At 48.2% G+C, this 23,183-nt stretch overlaps 1 protein-coding gene across 5 annotated transcripts in view; it reads right to left on the bottom strand.

Moving 5' to 3' along the window:
- BPTF (bromodomain PHD finger transcription factor) overlaps positions 1–23,183 on the bottom strand; it is a 1,855,127-nt gene that overhangs the window by 585,958 nt on the left and 1,245,986 nt on the right. For all 5 annotated transcript variants that reach the window (XR_013598794.1, XM_078654332.1, XM_078654328.1 and 2 more), the window contains exon 21: positions 12,137–12,263. Coding sequence is in view for 4 of the 5 variants with exons in the window: in XM_078654332.1 (XP_078510458.1) it covers positions 12,137–12,263 (127 nt within the window). In the remaining variant the exon portion in view is untranslated. The remainder of the gene's footprint in view (positions 1–12,136; positions 12,264–23,183) is intronic.

Genomic DNA, 23,183 nt, shown 5'->3' with positions numbered 1-23,183 from the left:
AAAGGGGTGGGAGGGGAAATATATGCTGAGACAGATTCACAACCAAATATCTACCACCATCAGGTCAGGTCAACATGTTTCTTGCCGTCATGGCCATTCTTCAGGACCTAAGTGCTCAGTACTACACAGTGAAAAAAGTAAATGAATGTAAATTACAACCTTATTCCTTGCGGTCAATAAGTAGGCAGGCCAATTGGTCCTGCTTATGCGATGCGACCTAGAGGAAATATACACAGCAGAAGAGTGTGATCAATGTAAGGTTCCATTGTTTCCTAGGTCACATGAATTCTACGCTATTCAAACACACTAGTGAAAATTATTTAAAAGAACAGAAAAAACTGCAGTAGTGGGTAGAATCATAACTGGGATTCACAGACGAAGATATGAGGGCTAATGAATGGAGGGTGAGGCAGGCTGATGCTTACCCTAAGCAGTTCCCTAAGGTGCCCCGCAGTCTGCTCCCGTGGTACCTGCAACAGTGAGTAAGGTACCTGGGGGGGGGAGAAGACGCACAACAGAAGGGCTACCTTAGAACCATCGGGAGAAATGCTTTGAGTGTGTACATCACAAGAGGACCACCAGGCGTTGCTCATGGAGGTGAGCACCCCATGTATTGCCCCGCACCTCATCCGCGTGGCGAGTGTAATTGCCTGTCAGCCAGACGGGGGCCGTTGAGGCAGTACATCACTCGTAGAACCACCGGCACAACGAGCAGCCCCGATCAGGCCTCGCCACCCCACACGTCGGAGACAGTAGAGGCTGGGAAATTACGGGGTCAAACCCATGTACCAACAGTCCTACTAAGCATAGTAACTCCGCCCAACGAGGACCATGTGGTGGAGTCAGGTCCCGCAAACTCGACCACGTCGGTAGGGCGGTGCTATCGTGAGAGGTAAAGCACACACTGCCAGTAGCGTTACCGGCGTGATAACGGGCTATGACCCGTGAGGGACTCGCAAAACACTAACCCAAGCGGCGTGCGGTCCTCGCCGTCAAACCTACCCCCAGCAACGACTGGTCAGGGCGAGGAGCGACTGGTGGCAAACCACGGGAACTCCCGTAGTACTTGTAGACATCGTCCTCCCGTCTTGCCAATTCTGTGGGTGGGCGTGGCAGTAGCGTGTTGGTACTACGCATGTGCATTGCTAGTGAGACGATGCAATGCACCACTAAGTCAAGCCATGGAATCTTGCGTCCAGAAGCGGCGGCCATCTTGGATGTAGTAAGTGAACCATGGGACTCAATTCCCAGTAGGATTTGGCAGTGAAGGGATCACTTGTTAGTGGATTAACCGGTTACCACTTGGAGTAACCACCAGATGGAAAAGTTCAATCGGAGGGTAGGGGCCCTAACGGTGTAGTGGCAACAAGTACGTGTCCAGGGTTGGCAAGGGAGGGATGTAATGCCGTAGATTGACGCTCATAGGCACCCCGGTCATAGACACCTCCCATAGGCAGAGGAGGTTGTAAAAATATATGGGGTAAAGTGATGTAGCGGTTACCCTTAGTGATTCACTTCAATGTCTATGAAGGTATGTAATCGGGTCCTCCGTGTCAGGACCAGTGTCAGGTAGTCCCAGGTACGATCTAGCGTGCCAATGACGACCAAGGTACAGAATCATTGAGACCCCTTGAATCCAGTTTCAACCGGTGGACCCATCTTTGTTCAATCCTGAACAGTGCCTGGTGGGTAATGGCAGGGTGGGATTTGAGAAGCAACCAACGTACACTGTCTGCTGGATGGCCTTGTTGTGTATAATGTTCGTATAGTCTAGTATGTGTCTTCAAGCATCTGATGTTGTTTTTATGCTCCATAATTCTCAGTTTCACTTGCCTCATCGTCATCCCAATGTAATGTTTATCACAGTAGCAAGTATATGCATCTTGTGCTGTTGCAGTTGGTATGCCTCTGGAGGCTCCACAAGAACGTGTCTGTAAGCCTGATTTCTTTACATTGAACTGTTTGGGGGCATACAGCACAACCTCCACATGGGAAGTGACCCATCACAGGGGGGAGGCCCCACAAGGTGCTCTGGCTGCTGGATTTTTGTTTTCTGGGTCGTGTATGGATCAGTGCATCCTTTAGGTTAGATGTCCGTTTGAACGCAAATCGAGGGCGTGGGATATCTAAACCACTCGAATTGATAATATTCCAATGTTTGTTTATTGTGCTTTTGATGAAAGCTGAGTTCTTAGAGAAACAAGTGACACAGGTTATCACTTCTTCGGACTCTTAGAGGTGTGTCTCTAGTAGTGCTTCCCTTGGATTATTCAGGGCTCGTTTACAGGAATTGTGAAAGAGCCTAGTTGGGTACCCTCTGTCCTGTAGTTTGTGTTGAAGAAGACTAGCTTCTTGTTTGAAATGCGCCCTATTAGTGCAATTCCGGAAACTCTATGCCCAGTTTAGATTGGGCTGCCTGGCGGTCCATGCATTCACAAACAAATGGTCAAAAACTTCCCCTATTGAACGTCCTGCCTGCAATAGCCAAGAAGAGACATCTATTCATGTTTACTTCTTTTGCCCATGATATAACGCACCCAGGAGGTATTGGCTTCTTCCATTGTGCAGAAACTTGGGGAATAGACAGTCACAGGAGGCATTTAGAGTTCTGAGAACTGACACTCATTCCCCGATAGAGTTAAGGAAACCGGACACCGCAAAAACTATGTGGCTTAGGCGCCGCAAGTTTTTAACCTCCCCCCGTGCATGACAAATGTCCCTTTCCCATTTCCTACTGTTTTGATCTTTCAAATACATGATAACATTGTTTAATTCGCTTTTAAACTCTAATACCTTTTAAATTGTTATGAAATAGGTCTAATTTATTCTACATGGCTATATTCTGTAATGTTTACCAATGCTTTCGTTATCCAAATTAAGTAATGTATGTATTTTAACTTTTACTGTTTTGGTCTACAAAGATCAAAATGAAGCTTGGAAATGGTAATGGCATGTCAAAAAATATTAAAAGGAACCAACGGACTGCTGCCATTTCTGCCACTGGTCCAGCCTCCATGCCCTGATGTGATCTAATCTAATCTATTGAATGACTGCATCAGTGTAGAAAAAGATGTTATCAACTAATGTCAGACTAACAGAAGAGGGAAAAGGATAAGTTACTTACCTGTAATCCTAGTTCTCTTCCAGGGGTATCCTCATCAAAGTCATAAACACTGAATATTCCCGCCCACGTACGGGACCCCGGAAACATTATAAAACTATATATGTAAAAACACATATCTCGCTCCAAATATATGTACACACATATATCATTTTTCTCACGTCAATGCAGCCCCAAAACCAAGGTTAGACAATGTAAACACTTCTATATGCACAGCAATTAGTAAGGAAACAAAAAACACATTAGGTCAAATAGCTCTTGAACTTTGTGTTTTAATGAGTAAAAACACTCATAAATCCTGAAAATTGCTCATAAAAGACATTGTTAGCCATAGGCTGCATTGCAAAGTGATAACACAGAAACTGAAAGCATTTTCAGCTAAAACTGGCACTGTGCCTTTAAGGCAGCCATGACACAGGCTTCCCATCATGCCTCAGGGGTGACAGATAGGTCAGTTGTTCTTTGCATAACCCTGAAGTCAGGGCTAAACCACAAGTCAGACGTATAGCTTTCATTTACCCGGGGAGGCGGGTAGGTTGCTTATGACTTTGATGAGGATACCCCTGGAAGAGAACTAGGATTACAGGTAAGTAACTTATCCTTCTCTTCTAGGGGATCCTCATCAATAGTCATAAGCACTGAATAGAATAGCAAGCCCATCAACCACCTGCAGGCAAATGAGAAGTACATGACCCAACTGAAAAAGACCAATTATAACAGCCCAAAACTTAGCTGTTAAACAGATTCCGCAAGGAGGCCTGGCCTACCTGGGTATCTGCTCTCGTGTCAGAATCTAGACAGTAATGTCTGGTAAATGTATTGACGGACCTCCAGGTTGCCGCCTTACAGATCTCAGACATGGGTACATTATGGAGGAAAACCGCAGTCGCAGCTCTACCTCTGGTGGAATGCACTTTGGGAGAAAAACCTAGGTTTTTCTGCGCCAACTGGTAAGCAAGTTTGATACACGAAACGATCCAGCTTGAAATCAATAGTTTCGAGGCGCATGACCTGTTCTGATCGATCCATAATTAATAAAAAATGTATCAGATTGACGAATGGCCTTAGACCTATCTAGATAGAATTTTAAAACCATTTTCAGGTCTAAGGAATGCAGAGCCCTCTCAGCTGGAGTAGAGGGATTGGGAAAAAAAGTGGGCAGAGAAATGGTCTGATTTACATGAAAATCTGACACCACTTTCGGGAGAAAAGACGGATGTGTCCTTAGCACCACTCTATTCAAATGGAACACAGTATAGGGTTTAGACGAACAGAGAGCTTGAATCTCGCTCACCCTCCGAGCTGACGTGATCGCCACCAAAAAAGCTGCTTTCCAGGAAAGATGCTGCAAAGTAGCTTTATGAATGGGTTCAAAAGGAGGACCCATTAGCTTTGATAGTACCAGGTTCAACTCCCAGGGAGGAGAAGGAGGACGCACTGGAGGGTACATTTTCTTTAACCCTTGCAGGAAGTCCTTGACAGCTGGCAACTGGAAAAAAGAGGTCTGAGAAGGAGACTGCCTGTAGGCTGTTATAGCAGCCAAGTGCACCTTAATAGAATTAAACTTTAAACCTGCTTTAGCCAGATATAACAAATAAGGAAGAACTGCTTCTTCCTGACTTTGAACAGGATTATGACCATTCTGTATACACCACATATAGAATCGCTTCCATTTGCATGCATAAGAATGTCTTGTGGAAGGACGTCTTGCCTCTTTCAGGATGAACATGTAGTCCTGCGGCAACCCTAGATGGCCGTATTGAATGACCTCAGGAGCCATGCTGCCAAGCTCAGTGACGGAAGGTTGTGATGGTGAATCCAACTGTTCATCTTGGACAACAGGTCCGGCCTGCATGGTTGCCTCTTGTGGGGGGTCACTGACAGGTGAAGCAGGTCCGTGTACCACCATTGTCTCGGCCAGTCTGGGGCGATGAGAATCATCGTTGTGCACGAGTGTGTCAGCTTGCTCACCACCTTCGGGATCAACGGAAGGGGTGGAAAGGCGTACACAAATTCCCCTGACCAGTCGATCAAAAGAGCATCCCCTCTCGATCCTGGCCGGTAGAACCTTGAGGCGAAGTCTTGGCATTTGGTGTTTTGGTCGTCCGCATACAGGTCTATGGTGGGATGACCCCAGGACTGAAAGAAGTCTTCTACCACCGCGTCCTGGAGGACCCAGTCTTCCCTGTCGTCGAAATGACGGCTTAGAGCGTCCGCCCTCACAGTGGAGAAGTGTGGCTCACTGGTTAGAGGCGGCAGACCTGTAAGCAGAGAACGGCCCGGGACCAGGGTTCAATTCCAGACGCGGCAGGGTCTTGGACCAGGGTCAATGGACTCGATAATTCTCGCCTCAGTGCCTACTCTAACCAGGGAACACACTCGGTAACTCTGGGCATTAAGCTTGCCTCATCTCTACAACGGCCCCCACAGATGCCGGGGATGCCTGGTTTCACCCTGGAGATACCCAGAAAGGGACCATCTCACAGGGAAAACCAGGACGGGTTCCCCAGCGGTCTACAGCGCCAGGACACTCGGTTAGAGTAACAGTGCGCTTTACAAGTATCCCACATTTACATTTACATTCTGCTCCCCTGGGAGGTGGACTGCTGTGACGGACAACTTGCGAGCCAGAAGCCAATGCCAGATCCGTTGTGCTTTCAACGACAGAGTTCGGGAGCGTGTTTCCCCCTGCTTGTTCAAGTAGTACATGGTGGTTGTGTTGTCCGTCTGTACTTGTACTGAAGCTTCTTGAATCGAGGGAAGGAACGCTTTGAGAGCTAGGTGGACTGCTCTCAACACTAGCAAGTTGATGTGGTAGGTACTTTCTTTGTGAGACCACAGATCCTGCACTTGTAGCTGACCCATGTGCGCTCCCCCACCCTAGCAGGGAAGCATCCGTGATCAGTGTTTGTACAGGGGGAGGTTGATGGAACAGAACTCCCACCTGCATATGTTGCTTTTTGGTCCACCATGGAATGGAAGCTCGCGCTGCGTCTGAGAGAGTGATCTGGTCGTCACAGCGAGCTGATTGTTGGTCCCATTTGTCCTCCAGATCCTGGTGAAGAGGACGCATCCGAAGTCTGGCATTCGGGACCAGGAAGATGCATGATGCCATCGACCCTAACAGGGAGGCAATCCTGCGCACTTTCTGAATCTTGCTGCGAAGTACCAGCTGACATTTCTGGGTTATCGAACACTGTCTCTCCTCCGAAGGAAACACTTTTCCTACCTCGGAGTCTAGCAGAGCTCCCAGGAAGTGAATCTTCTGGGTGGGTTGAGAGACTGATTTGCCGAAGTTGACATGTAGACCTAGTCACTGGCAGAGCTCGATACAGGTCCGGAATTGACTTCTTACGCTGTCTGGGGAAGGACCTTTCACCAGCCAATCATCCAGGTATGGGTATACGAAGAACCCCCTGCGGCGTAGAGGGGCTGCTACCACTGCAACAAACTTCGTGAACACCCTGGGAGCCGACTTCAACCCAAACGGCAGGACTTTGAACTGATAGTGGGAGGTCCCCACCCGGAACCGAATAAATCTTCTGTGACTGGGGTGTATAGGGACATGAAAGTAAGCATGTTGCAGGTCCAGCGAACACATCCAATCTCCCCTCCTGAGATGTGGGTATATTTGGTGAAGCGCTAACATGCGAAACCTTTCCTTTTTGACATGCCGATTGAGTGTTCGCAAGTCCAGAATGGGTCTGTATTCTGCCTTTTGGCCCTTTTTTCTTACCAGAAAATATCAGGAGTACACCCCTTTTCCACTTTGAGACTCTGGCACTCTCTCGATAACGGACTTCTCGAGGAGAGTGGCTACTTCTTTTTGCAGAAGGTGAAACTGATGAGTCGATGTTGCCATCGGGGGGGACAGGTGGAGGCTGATGACTGAAACAAAGACAGTATCCATTCTGAAGTGTGGTCAACACCCATCGGTCTTTTGTGATGTTTTGCCACTCTTGCAAATGACCTGCAATGCTTCCCCCCACTGGAGTGGTCCACGGCACTGGGGGAAGGAAAGACTCATTGCTTTGACTGGGTTTTGCCAGTATTGTTGCCCTGGCGTTGATTCCCTCCTCCTCTGTAATTACGCTTTCCTCTATACTGGGACTTCTGCTGTCCCTGCTGGTCTTGACTCTTCTGCCAGTAAGGGGTTTGAACCCGCTGTTCTGAAGAGCCCTTGTTGTAGGAGCGATATTTCTTTAACTCCTTTTTTTTCTCAAGCCCTACCGCTTTGAGAGTGGCCTTCATGCGCTGCATTTCTTCGTCCGTACTCGCCCCAAACAATGAAGTCCCTGAAAAGGGTAAGTTCAAAATCGGCGCCTGAGCTTCTGGTTTTAAAGCCGTCAGGCGCAACCAGGACGATCTCCTTGCTGATATTCCATGGGCATACCCATGCGCCGCTAGGGTAGCTCGGTCCGCTGCGGCACTGATGACCTGATTGGAGACCTGACTGCCTTCCAAAAGGATCTCCTCAAAATCCTTAAGGTGTTCCTGAGGGATTTTGGACACAAAACTCTGTAGAGAATCCCACAGGGACCTATCATAGTGCCCCAAAAGGGCTTCCGCGTTGGAAACTTTGAGAAAGATGCAGAAGTACTACAGACTCGTCTCCCTCACGAATCTTGTGTCTTGCTCTCTTCGTCCGGAGGTACAGTTGAGGAGGAGGAGACCGCACCGGACTTCTTCACTGCTGCGATGATTACTGAGTCCGGGGGCAGATCCGCTCTGAGAAACAGAGGGTCCTCCTCTGGAGATCGGTACTTCTTGAGGATCCTCGCCGGAGCCGTCTTTATCGTTGCTGGCGTGAGGAATACCTCCATCACTGACTCTATAATCCCAGGCACCAACGGTTTAGGTGCAGACCTGTGATGCAGTGTTTCAAAAATCACTGAGGTTTTGACCTGCGGAGTTGTTAAGGGCACTCCCAGTTTCAGAGCCCCCCTACACAGTATGTCCTGAAAAGTGAAGACATCATCGATCGGAGATATCCTTGATGGAGGGGAGTCCGTCAAAGTAGGCGAATAGTCTCTATGGGAGCGTGTCGGAGAAGAAGAGTTAGTTGGAGATCTTCGTTCTCTCCTTCTGCTCCTGGATCTTGAGATTCGTCTGGTGGACCGCACGCTGGAGCGTGACCTTGCTCTATGCCGCACTGGGGAGCGTGATCTTTCTCTGGGCCTCACCGGAGAGCGTTATCGTTCTCTAGGCCTAGAGACCGGCTGTTGTAGTCTAGACGCTGTCTCCTTGTCTGTAGCCCAGTGATGTAGTGGCTTATACCATCGTGGAGAGAGCCTGACGGCGGGTGACTTCTGTACGGTGTCCCTCACTGGGGAGCGTGCAGGAGGTGTTACATCCTTTTGCTCATGCGGAGGATGCGCCGGAGAACGCCTTGATCCCCCGCTACCTGATGTATAAATGATCACATCCGGTGACCCCTGATGGCGAGCGGGAGATAAGCCTGACGAGGATGAAGACAGGCTCACAGGAAACGCCGGGGATCTTGAGCAACTGTGAGAACCCCGATGCTCTGGTGTTCTCTTCCTCTTGGGAGATCTGATGCTCACTGGGGAGCCATGGTCACCTTCTGCAGCTGACACTGATCTTTAGGACCTCTGAGATCGAGTCCCATGACGCCTTGGTCTGCTGCGCCACTACTGACTGAGGCTGTGCCGAGGAATGAAGAACTTGTGGAGACTGCGCTGGGGACCCATGTCTCGACGTCGAACGCCGGTGAGGTGACGTAGACGGAGGTCTTCTCGACGTCGAGCGCCGATGACTGGACGCCGACGGAGGGTGCTCCGATGGATGGCTCGACGTCGAACGCCCATGTCCTGGCGACGACGGAGAATGCCTCGACGTCGAGCGTCTATGACGAGATGCTGACGGAGGGTGCCTCGACGTCGACAGTCAATGACTAGACGGAGACAGAGGATGACTAGACGGATACAGAGGATGCCTCGACGTCGATCGCCGATGGCCTGGCGACAACGGAGGGTGCCTCGACATCGAGCGTCGATGACTAGACGCCGACGGAGGCTTTAACGTCGAAGACTGGACTTGCGGCTTCGATGGTGGAGGTCTCGACGTCGAGCTCCTATGCTCCAACGGCGACCTCTCTCTCGATGCTGCACGTCGCCCGGTTGACGTCAGCGGAGTTACCTTGACTCTCAATGCTGAAGTCTTCACCTTCGAGGGGAGTTAACTCGCCGTCGTCGTAACCTTCGACGCCGATCCCGACGGAGAACAAGTCGGGACATCTCTCGATGTCGACCGCGTCCTCCGCTTCTTCTGTCTCTTTGGAGACCTACCTCTCTCAGAAAGTACATAAATTCAGATTTTTTCCTTGTCCTTGATAGTTCTGCTTGACAAGGACTTGCAGTGATCACAATTTCCTGCAGAATGAGAGTCAGGAAGACAGAGGATACACACATGATGTGTATCTGTCCTGGCTTTCTTCTTCCCAAAGGAAGGGCATGGGTCAAAAAGCGAAGGCCTTTTGACAAAAAATTTACCTTTTTTGAACTAAAAAAAGGCAGCAATATCTCTCTAAGGCAAAAAGCCGTTGAGTGAAGACAAAAATTGAAGTAAATCACCAAGTATTTTTGACAGAAGGTCAAAAAAAGGTGGGAGCTGTTAAACCAGGGTCCTGACAGAAGGAGCCGGAAAGAACAACTGACCTAACTGTCACCCCTGAGGCATGATGGGAAGCCTGGGGTCATGGCTGCCTTAAAGTCACGGTGCCAATTTTAGCTGAAAATACTTTCAGTTTCTGTGTTATCACTTTGCAATGCAGCCTATGGCTAACAATGTCTTTTATGAGCAATTTTCAGGATTTATGAGTGTTTTTACTCATTAAAACACAAAGTTCAAGAGCTATTTGACCTAATGTGTTTTTTGTTTCCTTACTAATTGCTGTGCATATAGAAGTGTTTACATTGTCTAGCCTTGGTTTTGGGGCTGCATTGACGTGATAAAAATGATATATGTGTGTACATATATTTGGAGCGAGATATGTGTGTTTTTACAGATATATTTTTATATTGTTTCCGGGGTCCCGCACGTGGGCGGGAATATTCAGTGCTTATGATTATTGATGAAGATCCCCTGGAAGAGAATTATTGTTCCACTCCAAATACATACTTCAGTCAAAATGATCCAGATGTAGGCATGCTTACTTCTGTCAGCTAACATATGTACAAAGCTCTAGTCTATGAAGAAACAAGCTAAAACTCTCAAATACTACAAGCATTAACTACAGTAAAAGTATAGATAATAGGGAGGGGAGGTGTGAGGCAAGGAGGATGCTGCCTAGTAGGAACTGCAAACACAACAATGTTGGACAGAATGTGGATCAATGTCACACATTCACCCCAGTCCAAAGATCTGGGCCCAAATCCATCACCACCCTGGGTTAGACAATGGCGATATGCAAATCAGCGCTGACCCTGTGCCCCATGGGAACAGTCCAGTCCGAACTACAAAAGCCATGTCCTTCCCAGAACGGAAACAAGCATCCGAGGACCGGCCCGGTTTCGAGGTAACACCTCTCATCAGCCCGGCTAGCTTGATTCCAGTGGTGTGGAGTGCCTGGGACTCACGTCTGAGCATCCCCAGTACACTTAGAGCGGTAACTGCAAACACAACAGCGATGGACAGAATGTGGACCAATGCCACACATTCACCCCAGTCCAAAGATCTGGGCCCAAATCCAGCTTTTGTAGTTCGGACTGGACTGTTCCCATGGGGCACAGGGTCAGCGCTGATTTGCATATCGCCATTGTCTAACCCAGGGTGGTGTGGAGTGGAAAAACGATGGATTTGGGCCCAGATCTTTGGACTGGGGTGAATGTGTGATATTGATCCACATTCTGTCCATCACTGTTGTGTTTGCAATTACCGCCTAGTAGGAGGCATTTATAAGAGTGTTCAAGACAAGGTGTGAGTGGGTGGCTGGATAGCCAGGTTAGAGTCAAAGCAACCTATAAACTATCAATTAATTAATAAGTGGTTTATACAGCGCACTACTCACCCATTAGGGTGTCAAGGCACAGGAGGAGGGACAAGGTGGGGTGGGGAGAGTGTTAGTGTGCAGCTGAGATAGTCATTCGACTAGCCAGGTCTTGAGGTCTTTCCTGATTTGGTCCAGGCTTTGTCGGAGGTGAAAGGGAAAATTGTTCCAGATCTTGGATGCGAGGTAGGAGTAGGACATTCCACCCGCTCTGTTCCTGTAGAGTGTGGGACGGTGGCTAAGGAGTGGTCGGCTGAACTGAGGTTTCTCTTGCGGGCATGGAAGGAGAGGCAGTAGTTGAGGTATTGTGGCCCGAAGTTGTGGAGGGCCTTGTAGGCGTGACTGAGCAGCTTGAAAGTAATTCTTCTTTCTACGGGGAGCCTGGGGAGATCGCAGAACTGTTGGGTGATGTGGTTTTGCCATGGGATATCGAGGATTAGTCTGGCTGTGGTGTTCTAGATGGTCTGGAGTTTGTGGAGGAGTCTTTATTGATTCCATCGTACAGGGCGTTGCCATAGTCCTGTTTGCTGGTAATGAGGGCGTGAGTAACCTTTTTCCTGGAGTCGCAGGGTGCCCATTTGAATATTTTCTGTAGTATGTGGAGGGTGTTGAAGTATGCAGAGTAGACGGCGCTGATCTGGCACTTCATAGTGAGGGATGAGACCAGTATGATGCAGAAGTTGCGTGCATAGTCTGTCGGGGTATGTGGGTTTCCGAGGGCAGGTGGCCACAAGGTGTCGTCCCATGCTATGTATTCCATTTTCCAGGAGTTGGTAACCAAGTGCTCGCTGCAATAGGAAAGCCTGTTCCTATTGTCTTGTCAAGTCTCTTTACTCTGCACCAAGCCTATGTCGATGCTATGACCCAGTTTTACATATATGATCAACTCGAAGAAGATTGTTTCCCAAAACATTCTAGAAGGAACACGTAAGCAAATTATAACAGCACTTGCCAAGGCTATGAAAAATGACAAAACAGACTCAAAATATTATCTGAAATGAACATACCAGCAGGAAGAATATTCTGTTGCATCATTAAAGGAGTTCTGATGATTGTCTTTCCCAATGGGGATGGCTGAACTGGGGCCCTTATCACAGTCATACTAGGACGCAACTGAGCTCCTGCAGTTATAACCTACAAAGAAGCAGAGCAAATGCACAACTGTTAAGTTAAATTATATTTAAAACAAAGGCTATGTCAAAAGGCATGAGGAGGAAAACAAAACAGATTAATATTAGGGACAACGTAGTGTTTACAAACACTGCTACATTATTCATTTCTATACTAAGGCAGTAATAAAATGACATTCATCAGTAAATCATGTGCCCATATCGCTACCTGCATCAAAAGTGTTAAAAGCTTGCAGACTCTAGAAATTTAATTTCTGCTCATATCTTAGGTTTTACATTGAAAAAATAGTTAAAATTGTCTCCAAGTTCAGCAGGGTTACTTGTTCCATCAGAAGGACTATTTATTGGATATAGCAAACCTGCAAGTCTGCAACCCTTGATAGTTTCTTAGTCTGTCATTGTGCATGAAAGTACCACTGATATTTTCAGAATGGCTCAATGGCATTGTGCGATGCAAACCTACCAATATTTTGGGGCATCTCCAAGGGCTGCATTAGGTTTTCTGTGTAACCAATACCCAAGCAATAAGCTTGACTTAATTTAGGCCTTACAAGCTTCTGAAGAGCAACCATATCATGGGGTATCAGGAAAATGTTACTTACCCAGTAAGCATCTGTTCGAGGCATGTTGTACTGTAGGAAAAGTTACTTACCTTCGGTAACGCTATATGTAGTAGAAACACAGTCTAGCTGCAGATTCCTTAACTTAGAATTTCCCCCAGGAACCAGTCTGGATCCGGAGATTTTTTAGTAGTACCTCTGCGTGCCATGGGACGGCGTCGTATGGCTCCATAGTGACATCGTCTATGGATTTGACATCAGTGGAGCCATATTAGTAACCTCCGGCGTGCGGACAACAGTTTTCTACTGTGAAACTTTTTCGTGCCAGAACGCAGACACACTAATACATCTGGATGTGGAATCAGTGTGCCAAAAAAGAACAAAAAATAAACAATAGATGGTATGAAAATACCAAACATGAATTTTAGAAGAAAATACCCAATAAAGCAAAATTGAACACCGGGCCAGAAGAACGTTTGCGCCCTAGTGACTAACCCATATAAGGGGAGAGACCATACCCTCTATGAATCAACCATTAATGATAATGAATGGTATGGTAATTTGTCAACTGAACTTGCAACAACAACACTGAGCTGTTAATTCACACCATTGCATGATCTATTAAGAGTACCAGTGTCAAAGCGAAACGCCACCAAGAAAACCTTCGTAGGAAGAATAAAGAGATGAAACTGCTCAATAATGTATAAACCAGGGTGCAATAGATATATATATATATATTGTACCAGTCTTGATCACAATCCAAAGCAGGCACTGACTTCGTGGGAAGTTTTTTCAAAGAAAAGTATGTATTCCAAAATGATGACCTAGACGCGTTTTGGCGGGGGAACCGCCTTGCTCACTACATCAGGTAAGTCTGCAGGATACTGCTTATATCTACATTGTCGGAGCACAAAAAGGTATTGGTTGTCCAGCAACCATCTGATGTTCAGAGATATAGAAGAATTGGTTTGTCCACCATGATAGTGCAGAATGTAAAAAAAACGGAAAAGGTATCTATTTACTAGTTGTTGAAGCTATATATAAACATCCATAAATAAAACAACAACTGACAGGTATAAAACAACAACTGACAGGTGTAAAACAACCTACGTACATTTTTGCATGTATACAGTTAGTAAGGAGTGCCCTAATTAGTGCCGTTTCCAGTGAAGGAGACATAGAAGAGTTACAGCTGCTTAGTTTCCCTGAACCGTCTTGAACATAAAGAGAAATACTCTGTGTATTAATGCCTGATTTATAAAAGCGCTTGCAGTGTTTGCAGTGTTACAAGCACAAGGTGCATACAGGAAAGTCCTAATTCAATGTTAAAAATGTGTGACGGATGGGAGCACCGTTGCACTATGTCTATTAGGTAACAGTAAGTGAGGCATACAGTATATGGAAGCAGCAGACATGTAATACGGCCCAAGTGGGCAAAAGATAGAGAGTCATTGTCTCCTAAAGTGTGCATGGTAAAACTACACAGTCTTTGTCCTTGTCTCACTGTGAACTGTACATTGGTGTTTAAACAAGAATTTAAAAGAATTATTGTGCCCTCTGAAATTAAACATAAAATTCTTACATGTGAGAACCTAACGCTGCGGACAGGGTTAAGGTGCGGAACAAGCGGCTATAATATTAGAGGTGTACATTCAGTGCCTCATCTGCATTCTTCCAGTTCAGGATTTTACAGTCTAGTAGAAATATTTGCCGTGATTCTAGTCTTCTGAGTGACAGTGGATCGTGGCATCCAGAAAAAGTTCAAGCGTGAGCATATCTTTGTCCACAAATATGTCAGCAGCCAGTCCCAACGCGTTTCGTATTTCACTTCTTCAGGGGCTCAAGGGGCTCGAGTACACCCGGGCGCTGCTGCAGTGTTCCAGCGATTCCGTCAACCGGCGGATTTTTGAAGTGTTTCCCGTGGTGGTTGTGAACTTTTTCTGGATGCCACGATCCACTGTGATATTACTGAGCTTAATATGGAAGGACAACAGCACGCTACTCACTGAAGTGAAACGGCTGGCACTACAAGTATCAACAAGCCCTTGCGAGGGCCACGCCCACTGAGACGGGGTGTTTGGAAGTTAAAAAGATGCCGCCAATCTTGCCCTGCTGTTGCCTTCAAAGCCTCGATCCCCTGAAGAAGTGAAATACGAAACGCGTTGGGACTGGCTGCTGATATCTGTGGACAAAGATATGCTCACGCTGCTGCTCCCAGCAATAAACACATTTGGCAAAAAACCTACCTATGATGTGGCGTCTTCCTCAAAAGGCAAACTGTGTGGTTGGATATAAATATATATATATACACACACTCCTTGAAGAAAAATAACCTGCGGATCCCCTGTCCGAACACCAAATGGCGGGAGCAAGCAAAGCATATGCATCAACAGCACACATGCGTCAAACACATATGGAAATGTATCACCAGATACTCCTATTGGCCCCAGAATTCTACTGGCCAATGAATACTGCTAAACGCAGGGCTATAAAACTTGCCCACTTTCAGTAACAAAGCCTGAGAGATGGAACGTCATTTTGAGTCCCAAAAAGCTCAAAATACCAGGGTAAGCAAGAAAGATGGTCTCTTTTAAAATGTGTAAAAATGTGAAATATATGGATGATATAGAACAAAGGATTCACAAAGTGCAGCTCAAAATAAAAGTACAGCCCTGTAAACAACAGGCCCATACGACAGCTATGATACAAAACAATATAATAAACAATGCATCACATATTAATATTTAATAAAGGAAAGTGTTTGTGTCCAATAGAGGATGTGATTTATGGACACTTATGGAAGAATATAACGATTTCCAAGTGGAGCAACTGACTAAGGATGTTATTATTAGCATACACTGTACTTTGAGGTCTCTCTTATTTATTTATTCTTTATTGTTTATGATATTGTGTTTTTATTAAATGTGTATAATGTGGAATTTTTTAACTGCTAATTTGATTATAGAATCTTTTTAATAAAATGTATCTCCTTTTCCTTATACATAAGTTTTCTTGGTAGTATTGTATGTCCTGGTTGACCAGTAGGGTCCTTGGTTGTTGGTGACTATATGGGTGACTGAATTAGTTAGCATGGGAAGTCCGGTTGAATGATAAATATCAGTGTATTGGAATTGTTCCCAAGAGAACTTTGCTCTTTTGATCAACCCCAGTGCCTCCTTGATGGAGCAGATCCAACAAGGGGTCAGAGGGCAGAATCACCACAGGAGGCTGCAACTTTAAAATGTCAGCAACCCAATTAATGACCCCAGCAAATGCCGAACTAGCCTCTGTCGCTATTCTAGGAGGTGAGAGTAAATTGCAGGTAGGGGACGGTTGAAGACTAACGTCCTCCCCAAAAGCCAAAGAACCTCCTGCCTGTGGGGCGTCATATTGACGTTCGCCACTAAGGGGGTTTCCGCCGAATGGTGTCGAGACAGCAACGTATTGATGTCTACCACCAAGGATGTCTTCGGCGTCATACAGCATCGAGGTGGTGACAAGTCCCCCACTGTGTGCTCTACAGACATCATACAGGAAGCCGCATCCGGCTGTTTCCCGATGTCGTAACGACTCCAGGTACAGAGCCAGTGTCCTCGATCGGTGACTAGGGCAAACCTGTCTGCAAACTTTCAATCAGAGTCCTTTCCACCTCTGTGGGGCCTGGAGACACACCAGGGAGAGGTGATGACCCAAAAAACGCTTGTAAAGCTTGGAAATATACTTCCATTTAGGCCATAGTTGCCACCTCACAAGGATATGGGGGAAAACTGGGGGTCGACTCCTGTGCAAATGCCTCCAGTAAGGACCGGGAGGAACTAGCACCAGCGTCACGGCTGCGTGAGGCCGAAGGCCCCTGTAACTTAATCCCTTCTGATGGGGTTTACCTGATTTTGACGCACGACGCCCACGGGAAAGGCTCCCTGAACTGACCCTCAGAACGGGATGATGATCGGCACCGCTTGGACACCTAACAGGACAGCAAAGCCAAAAGCAACATCATTCGACGTTCCCATAATGACTTGGGCTTCAGCCTGTGACAGGCATCGCACTCCTCAGAGTAGTGGTGCTCCCCCAAGCCCCACATACATATGGTATGTCGATCTGTTGCCAACATATGCTGCGTACAGGTATCGCACGTTTTAAAGCCCGAAGGCTTCGGCACACTGTGCCGGAGGGAACTTATATGGCTCCACTGATGCCATATCCATAGACGACGTCATAATGGAGCCTGTGCGCAGAGGTACCGCTGAAAAATCTCAGGCTCCGGACTGGCACCTCAGGGAAATACTAAGTTAAGGAATCTGCGGCTAGATGTCTGTGTCATATAATTCATTCACATGCTGTGCATAATCCTGCCATCTGGTGTGCAATTTGTTTATCTTAAAAGATTGCATTTCAAAGCTGGTGGCACCCGAAGAGAAATGACTCTTAAGAACTTCCTTAAAGGCTTTAATGACGGATTCTGAATAGGGAAGTATGTTGGCTATTTCGTAGGTATGCAGCTACCCACTACTAGGTGCAGCCTTATGGATGTAAAGGTTAAACCAGAGGTGTGAAAGTGAAATAAATTGCAGACAATGTCTTGTACCTTGGCTGTAAAAGGATCAATGTGTTTGGAGTGACAATAGTAAACAAATATTTTCTATTTATTAGTGTAACAGGCACGAGTAGTAATCCTGAGCGCCTCTTTGAGAATGTCCGTATATTCTTGTGGGAGACTGAGGTAACCAAACTCTGGGATTTCAGGAGCCAGATTATAAGTTTGAGGACTCTGTTGTTTGGGTGTCCGATTTCTCTATGATTCTGCATGAAACAGTCCAGCCTGTTGGGGAGTATTTTGTGGGGAACTACTGATGGTTTAAGGAGTGTGGTGAATCATGGCTGACTTGCCCATATGGGAGCCACCAGGATGAAGGAGAGAGATGTTGCCGTTGTTTGAGAACCACAAACGGAAGCAATGGGAGAGGTTGAAAAGCATAAGCAAACATCCCTAACAAACTCATCCACAGAGCATTGCCCCTGGACTGTGAGTGTGGAAACCTGGAGGCAAAGTTTGGCATCTGGCATTTCTGCTGTGGGGAAGAGGTCAATTTGTGGCAGTTCTCAAGCCTAGAAGTATTGGAGGAGGACTTGTGAGTGGGCTTCCCACTCATTTTTTTGTTTGAATATGTTTATTGCATTTTATTTGTTATCATCATGCAGTATTATACAAATGCTGTCGTATCAGGCAATCAGCGCTAACACACATGACAGGTAGACCTAGTGTTCACAGATCTTCACCTCCCTGCAGAGGGATAACAGTAAAGGGGCAAATGATTAGATGTGTAGCTAAACAGCATGACAGTTCCATATAACTCCAGCATATGTACAATACATAAACGTTCAGTGGTGACAGTGCCTAGCGTCGGTGCGAAGGATCTCTGTATATAGGCTGCATTGCCCAGTCTCATTCCATACAGCTCTCAATGTATACCATGACCGGAGAAACAGGTCAATTGTTCGCACTGCAAAGATACTACGCATTCAAAATTGCATAAAACCAATAGAAAAGAAAAGCTATTAACCATAAAGAACAAGTCTAGACATATAAAAAGAAAAAAAAAATCAGAAACCAGGCGATACCTAACTATAATCCCGTGTGTATGTGTGGAGCTTGTGTTACTCAATGGGGCGCAACCTGTGGCAACGTGTCAGTGGGAACATGGTGATCCCGGTGGTCGTCTCACGTACACCGGGACATGTGGGAAATGCCGAGGCGAGAAAAGAGGGGGGGGGGGGGGCAGGGCCGGTCAGGGAGGGAGGCAGCAGAGGCGGGGGGGGGGGGGGGGGGAAACGTGGGAGAGCAATACTGGCAGGGGCACCGGAGAGAACGTGGATCGAGCTCACGTAATTCCTTCCTGCAAACACACCTGATGATAGGATGACAGGATACCATCCCATTCAAGCGCAATAGGGTACATCCGGAGCCCCGCTGTCTCCTCTCGGTGCAATGCCACACTCTCAGCCCTCGCCCAATTATCCAACGAGTGTCGCCACTGCACCGTTTGGGGGGGGTACACGATGCTTCCAACGCCTAGTAATAAGGCGCTTCGCCGTTATCAGCCCCAGATCCCAAAATCTCGCTTGCACCTTTGTTTGTTTCGTTCTTCTAAACAATCCCAACAAGCAAGCCTCCCATGTATTTGGCAAGGTTCCCCCTGTCGCCTTCGCCAATGCGGAAGACACTGCTGTCCAGTAGGGCCGCAGCAGAGCGCAGGACCAGAGGACGTGCAAAAATTGAGCATCTACCAGGCCGCATTTGGGGCAGGCTGTCGCAGTGAGACCAAAGTACCGATTAATTTTGTCCGGGGACAGGTATGCTCGGTGGATCACGAAGTATTGTATGATCTTAAAGCGTGCATTGCGCGGGATATGCCGTGACCCAGCCAGCACCCCCGCCCACTCCTTGTCAGTCCAGTCCCGTACTCTATCCGTCGCCCATTTGTCCCGTAGACGTTGAGGAGAGAATTGCGTATGCGTGTGCAACGCTTGGGCAATCCAGTGTACAAGATGGAAGCCGTGGCCCATCACGTGTAAGTATTGGATAAGCAGATGGGTCGGTGGTTCCTCCGCCAATGCACCCCAAGCCCCCGACAAAGTATGTAATAGTTTCGCATGCGTTAGGAATTGTCCTGCCGGTAACCCCGTGCCTTCCGCAAGTGCCTCGAAGGAAAGCAGTGCTCCCTCCTCAAAGAGGTCTCCTAAGCTTTCTAAATCGACCGCACTCCAACTGTCCAGTAGAGGAGCCGCGAGAATCCCGGATCCCCAGGGTGTACCCAATAAGGGCAAATTGGGTGCGTACGGCTTCACCACTGCTGTGAGTTTCAGACCCCTGACGAAGCACTTCCGTGCCACCGCAAGGTGGAGCTGATTCTGAACATGGGGCCTAGCCAGGGGATGGAACAGCGCATGAATCTGTGAGACCGACATAATTGTCTCCGTAGTGGCGGTGTCACTCAGGTTACGCCCGCTCAGCCAGTAAGCCACCCACTGCAGCTGCGCAGCCAGATAGTACAGCTCGTGGTTCGGGACCGACAGCCCACCACTTTCGGTCGCGGCATAAAGGGTTCTCAACGCCACTCTGGGACGGCCTTTGTTCCAAATCAGCCGCCTTTGCAGAGTGTCTAGCTTGCGAAATGTGCGAGCTGGGACAGAGACTGGCAGGTTCGTATAGTAGTACAGTAGCCGAGGCAATACGATCGCCTTCGCCAGAGCTATACGGCTGGGCACATTCAGTGGAAGAGTGTTCCAGAAGGAAACTTGCGCAGTAAGCGAGGTGATCGCCCTCGTGAGGTTGCCATCCAGCTGGTCCGCTGGCTCGCGGTAAATCCGAATCCCCAGATATCGGAATACTGTGGGGTACCACAGGAGTTGCTCACCCATTACTCTAACATCGCACTCAGGGGCGTCTGCCGCAAAAGAGTACACTCCAGACTTTGCCCAATTGACACGTAGTCCCGACATTTCGCTAAATGTTCTGAATATGTCTGTCAGCGCTCGCGGGAAGCAGGACAGGTCCCTGACAGAGCAACAGGTCATCGGCATAAAGCGACACCGAGTGCATCCCATCCATCAGCCGGATCCCCCATTCCTCGCCAGAGGCTCTCAGCAGCGCCGCTAATGGTTCCATCACGAGCGCGAATATCAGTGAGGAGAGAGGACACCCTTGTCTCGTGCCCCTACGGACGCGAATTGGGTCTGAGAAGAGCTTGTTCGTCTTAATCCGCACCACAGGAGCAGTGTAGAGGAGTTCTACCACCCGGAGGTAAGCCGCACCCAGTCCAAACTTCTCCAGCACTAGCGCTAGATAGGGCCATTCCACTGAGTCGAATGCCTTCTCAAGATCGAGAATCACACATCCCGAACGTGGCCACTGGGCCATAGCCTGACTCTGCACACGAAAGAGTCGCCTAATATTGTAAGACGTATTGCGGGTAGGGACAAATCCGTTCTGATCTGCGTGTACTAATGTATGGACCAAGGGTGCCAATCTCTGGGCCAGCGCTGATGCTAGGATCTTATAATCCGTGTTTAGGAGAGCCAGCGGCCGGTAAGATCCCATGTTCAACGCATCTTTGTCAGGTTTCAATAGGGAGACCACATTAGCTTCGTTCAGGGACGGGGGAAGTACTGCCTCCCGTATCGCCGCCGCATACACTCGCAGTAATTCAGGAACCAGAATGGTGGAGTATGCCTTATAAAACTCCGCCGGCAGGCCATCGGGCCCGGGGGACTTTCCATTCGAAAGTGAGTATATGACAGACCGAAGTTCCTCTGCAGTGAACGGCGCTCCCAGTTCCTCACACTGCGCCGCAGTGGCTGTTGGCAGCGGAAGGTCTGACAAGTACTCAGTGATCTCCGTGGCAGATACCCGCAAACGAGAGCAGTACAAGGCCCCGTATTGATCCGAAAACGCTTCATGTATAGCTCTCTGAGTGGAGACCACCACTCCCCGCGTCGTGCGGATCGACATCACGGGGAGTGTTTGGGTGTCTCTTCTGATTAGCTAAGTCAGGAGTTTGCCCACTTTATCTCCAGCATGATGCATTCGCGCCGAATGGGCAGCATAATTCAAGTTTTTCAGCCTATCCAGCAGTACCGCGTGCCTGTCGCGCGCATCCAGCAAGGCCGAGTCGTCCCCCTCTACCGCTTCCCGTTCGCCCGACAGTAGTTCCGTCTCTATTTGCGTCAGTTCCCTGTCTACCTGCTGTCGCATTCCCGCCTGCGTCCCCAGACAGCAGCCCCTCACCACCACCTTGAATGCGTCCCATTCAATTTGTGGGGTAGACGCGGTGTCATTGTTTTCATCAAAATACTGCAAGATACGGCTCGATAGGAGCTCCCGGAAAGGAGCATCTAACAGTACATCAGGCTGGAGTCGCCACGTGGGTATCGGTGGGTGTGGGCGCTCCCAGGCAAAGTCAAGCGTGTGTGGATTGTGATCCGAATGAGTGCGACCCAAGTACTGAGTGTCTGTGACTAACGGTAAGAGATCGCTGGTTAACATAAATCTGTCGAGTCTGACATGCAGTGCATGGGCGCCAGAATAGTACGAGTAAGTCCGTGTCGTCGGATTACGGCAGCGCCAAGCATCAGCAAGATCCCATTGCGCCGCCCAGTCAGCCAACGCGCGCGACGTACCATGCATCGTCGCATTTGGCAAAGGAGGGGCGGATCTATCCAACCCCACATCTAGAACACAATTATAGTCGCCTCCCAGTAGGAGCGGCACTCCCGGCCACGCTGCAAGCGCTGTCGACAGGTGTGTGAGAAAGCGGCCCTGGTCAATGTTAGGAGCGTATATGGACGCCAGGACTATTTGTTGGCCATCTAGATTGCCCTGTAGCAGCACATATCTACCTTCCTCATCTATGTGACAATGCGTCATAGCAAAGGGGACCCCAGGGCGAATCCATATGAGAGCCCCGCGCGCGTAAGCAGAGTAACCTGTAGCATATATTTTCCCTCTCCAGCGGCGACGCAGTGTATGTGTCTCTGGTCCTGTCAGGTGCGTCTCCTGCAATAGCGCTATCTGTACCTGGTGCCGCTTAAGATACGAGTACACCTGATAGCGACGTGAGGGGGTGTGCATACCACGTATATTCCAGGTGCAAAATTTAACCACAGCCATTAGAGCATTTCTTTGCCATTACCCCGGATCCCCACCCACCCGCCCCACAGTAAATTACGACCCACCCATGTAAACCATCACTTAACATCAAATACATTGCCCACCAATCCGCTCCAAGTCCCCTACACACATTAAAGGGATAGGAAAATTGTATCGGTCCTGTAACTATGAAACAGTGAAGAACAATGCCAAAAGGGCAACTGCAAAACATGCCGTCGCCCAAACGCTCTAGTGAGCACTAACTGTTCGTACTTTCCAAAAGAATGAAAGGGGGGTTTACCAAGCACGCAAAAGAAGTGTACTCAGATTACATGCAAGGATGACATGGGTTCTCCCCCCATGCCACAGGCTTCTCATCCCGTAGCGCCCAATGACAGTAGAGGCGCATTGATCCTATCACTGTCTAGGTAGTGACAGGCCTATAGATTCTGCAGATGGGACATCTGCAAGGACTTACCATCAGGGGGCGGTGCGCCCATTACCCCCCACAATACCCATCAACAACAGGGCTGTCCCGTTTTACTGAGCCAACAGTTCGCTCAGCGCTCGAGTCTCCAAGTTCTGGTCGCACCCCAGTGTTTCTCGAGGTGGCACTGCAGGCTTCCCGTGTAGCAGTATTGTGAAGACTCGGAAGGCACGGGCAGATGGAGGCCCCTTCTCACCAGTCATCAGTGAGCTCACTGGGCTGTCAGTT

This window comes from Lissotriton helveticus, chromosome 7, assembly GCF_964261635.1.
Source record: "Lissotriton helveticus chromosome 7, aLisHel1.1, whole genome shotgun sequence".
NCBI lineage: Eukaryota > Metazoa > Chordata > Amphibia > Caudata > Salamandridae > Lissotriton > Lissotriton helveticus.
The sequence above is the reverse complement of the archived record's forward strand: the minus strand, read 5'-3'. Positions and strand labels throughout refer to the sequence as shown.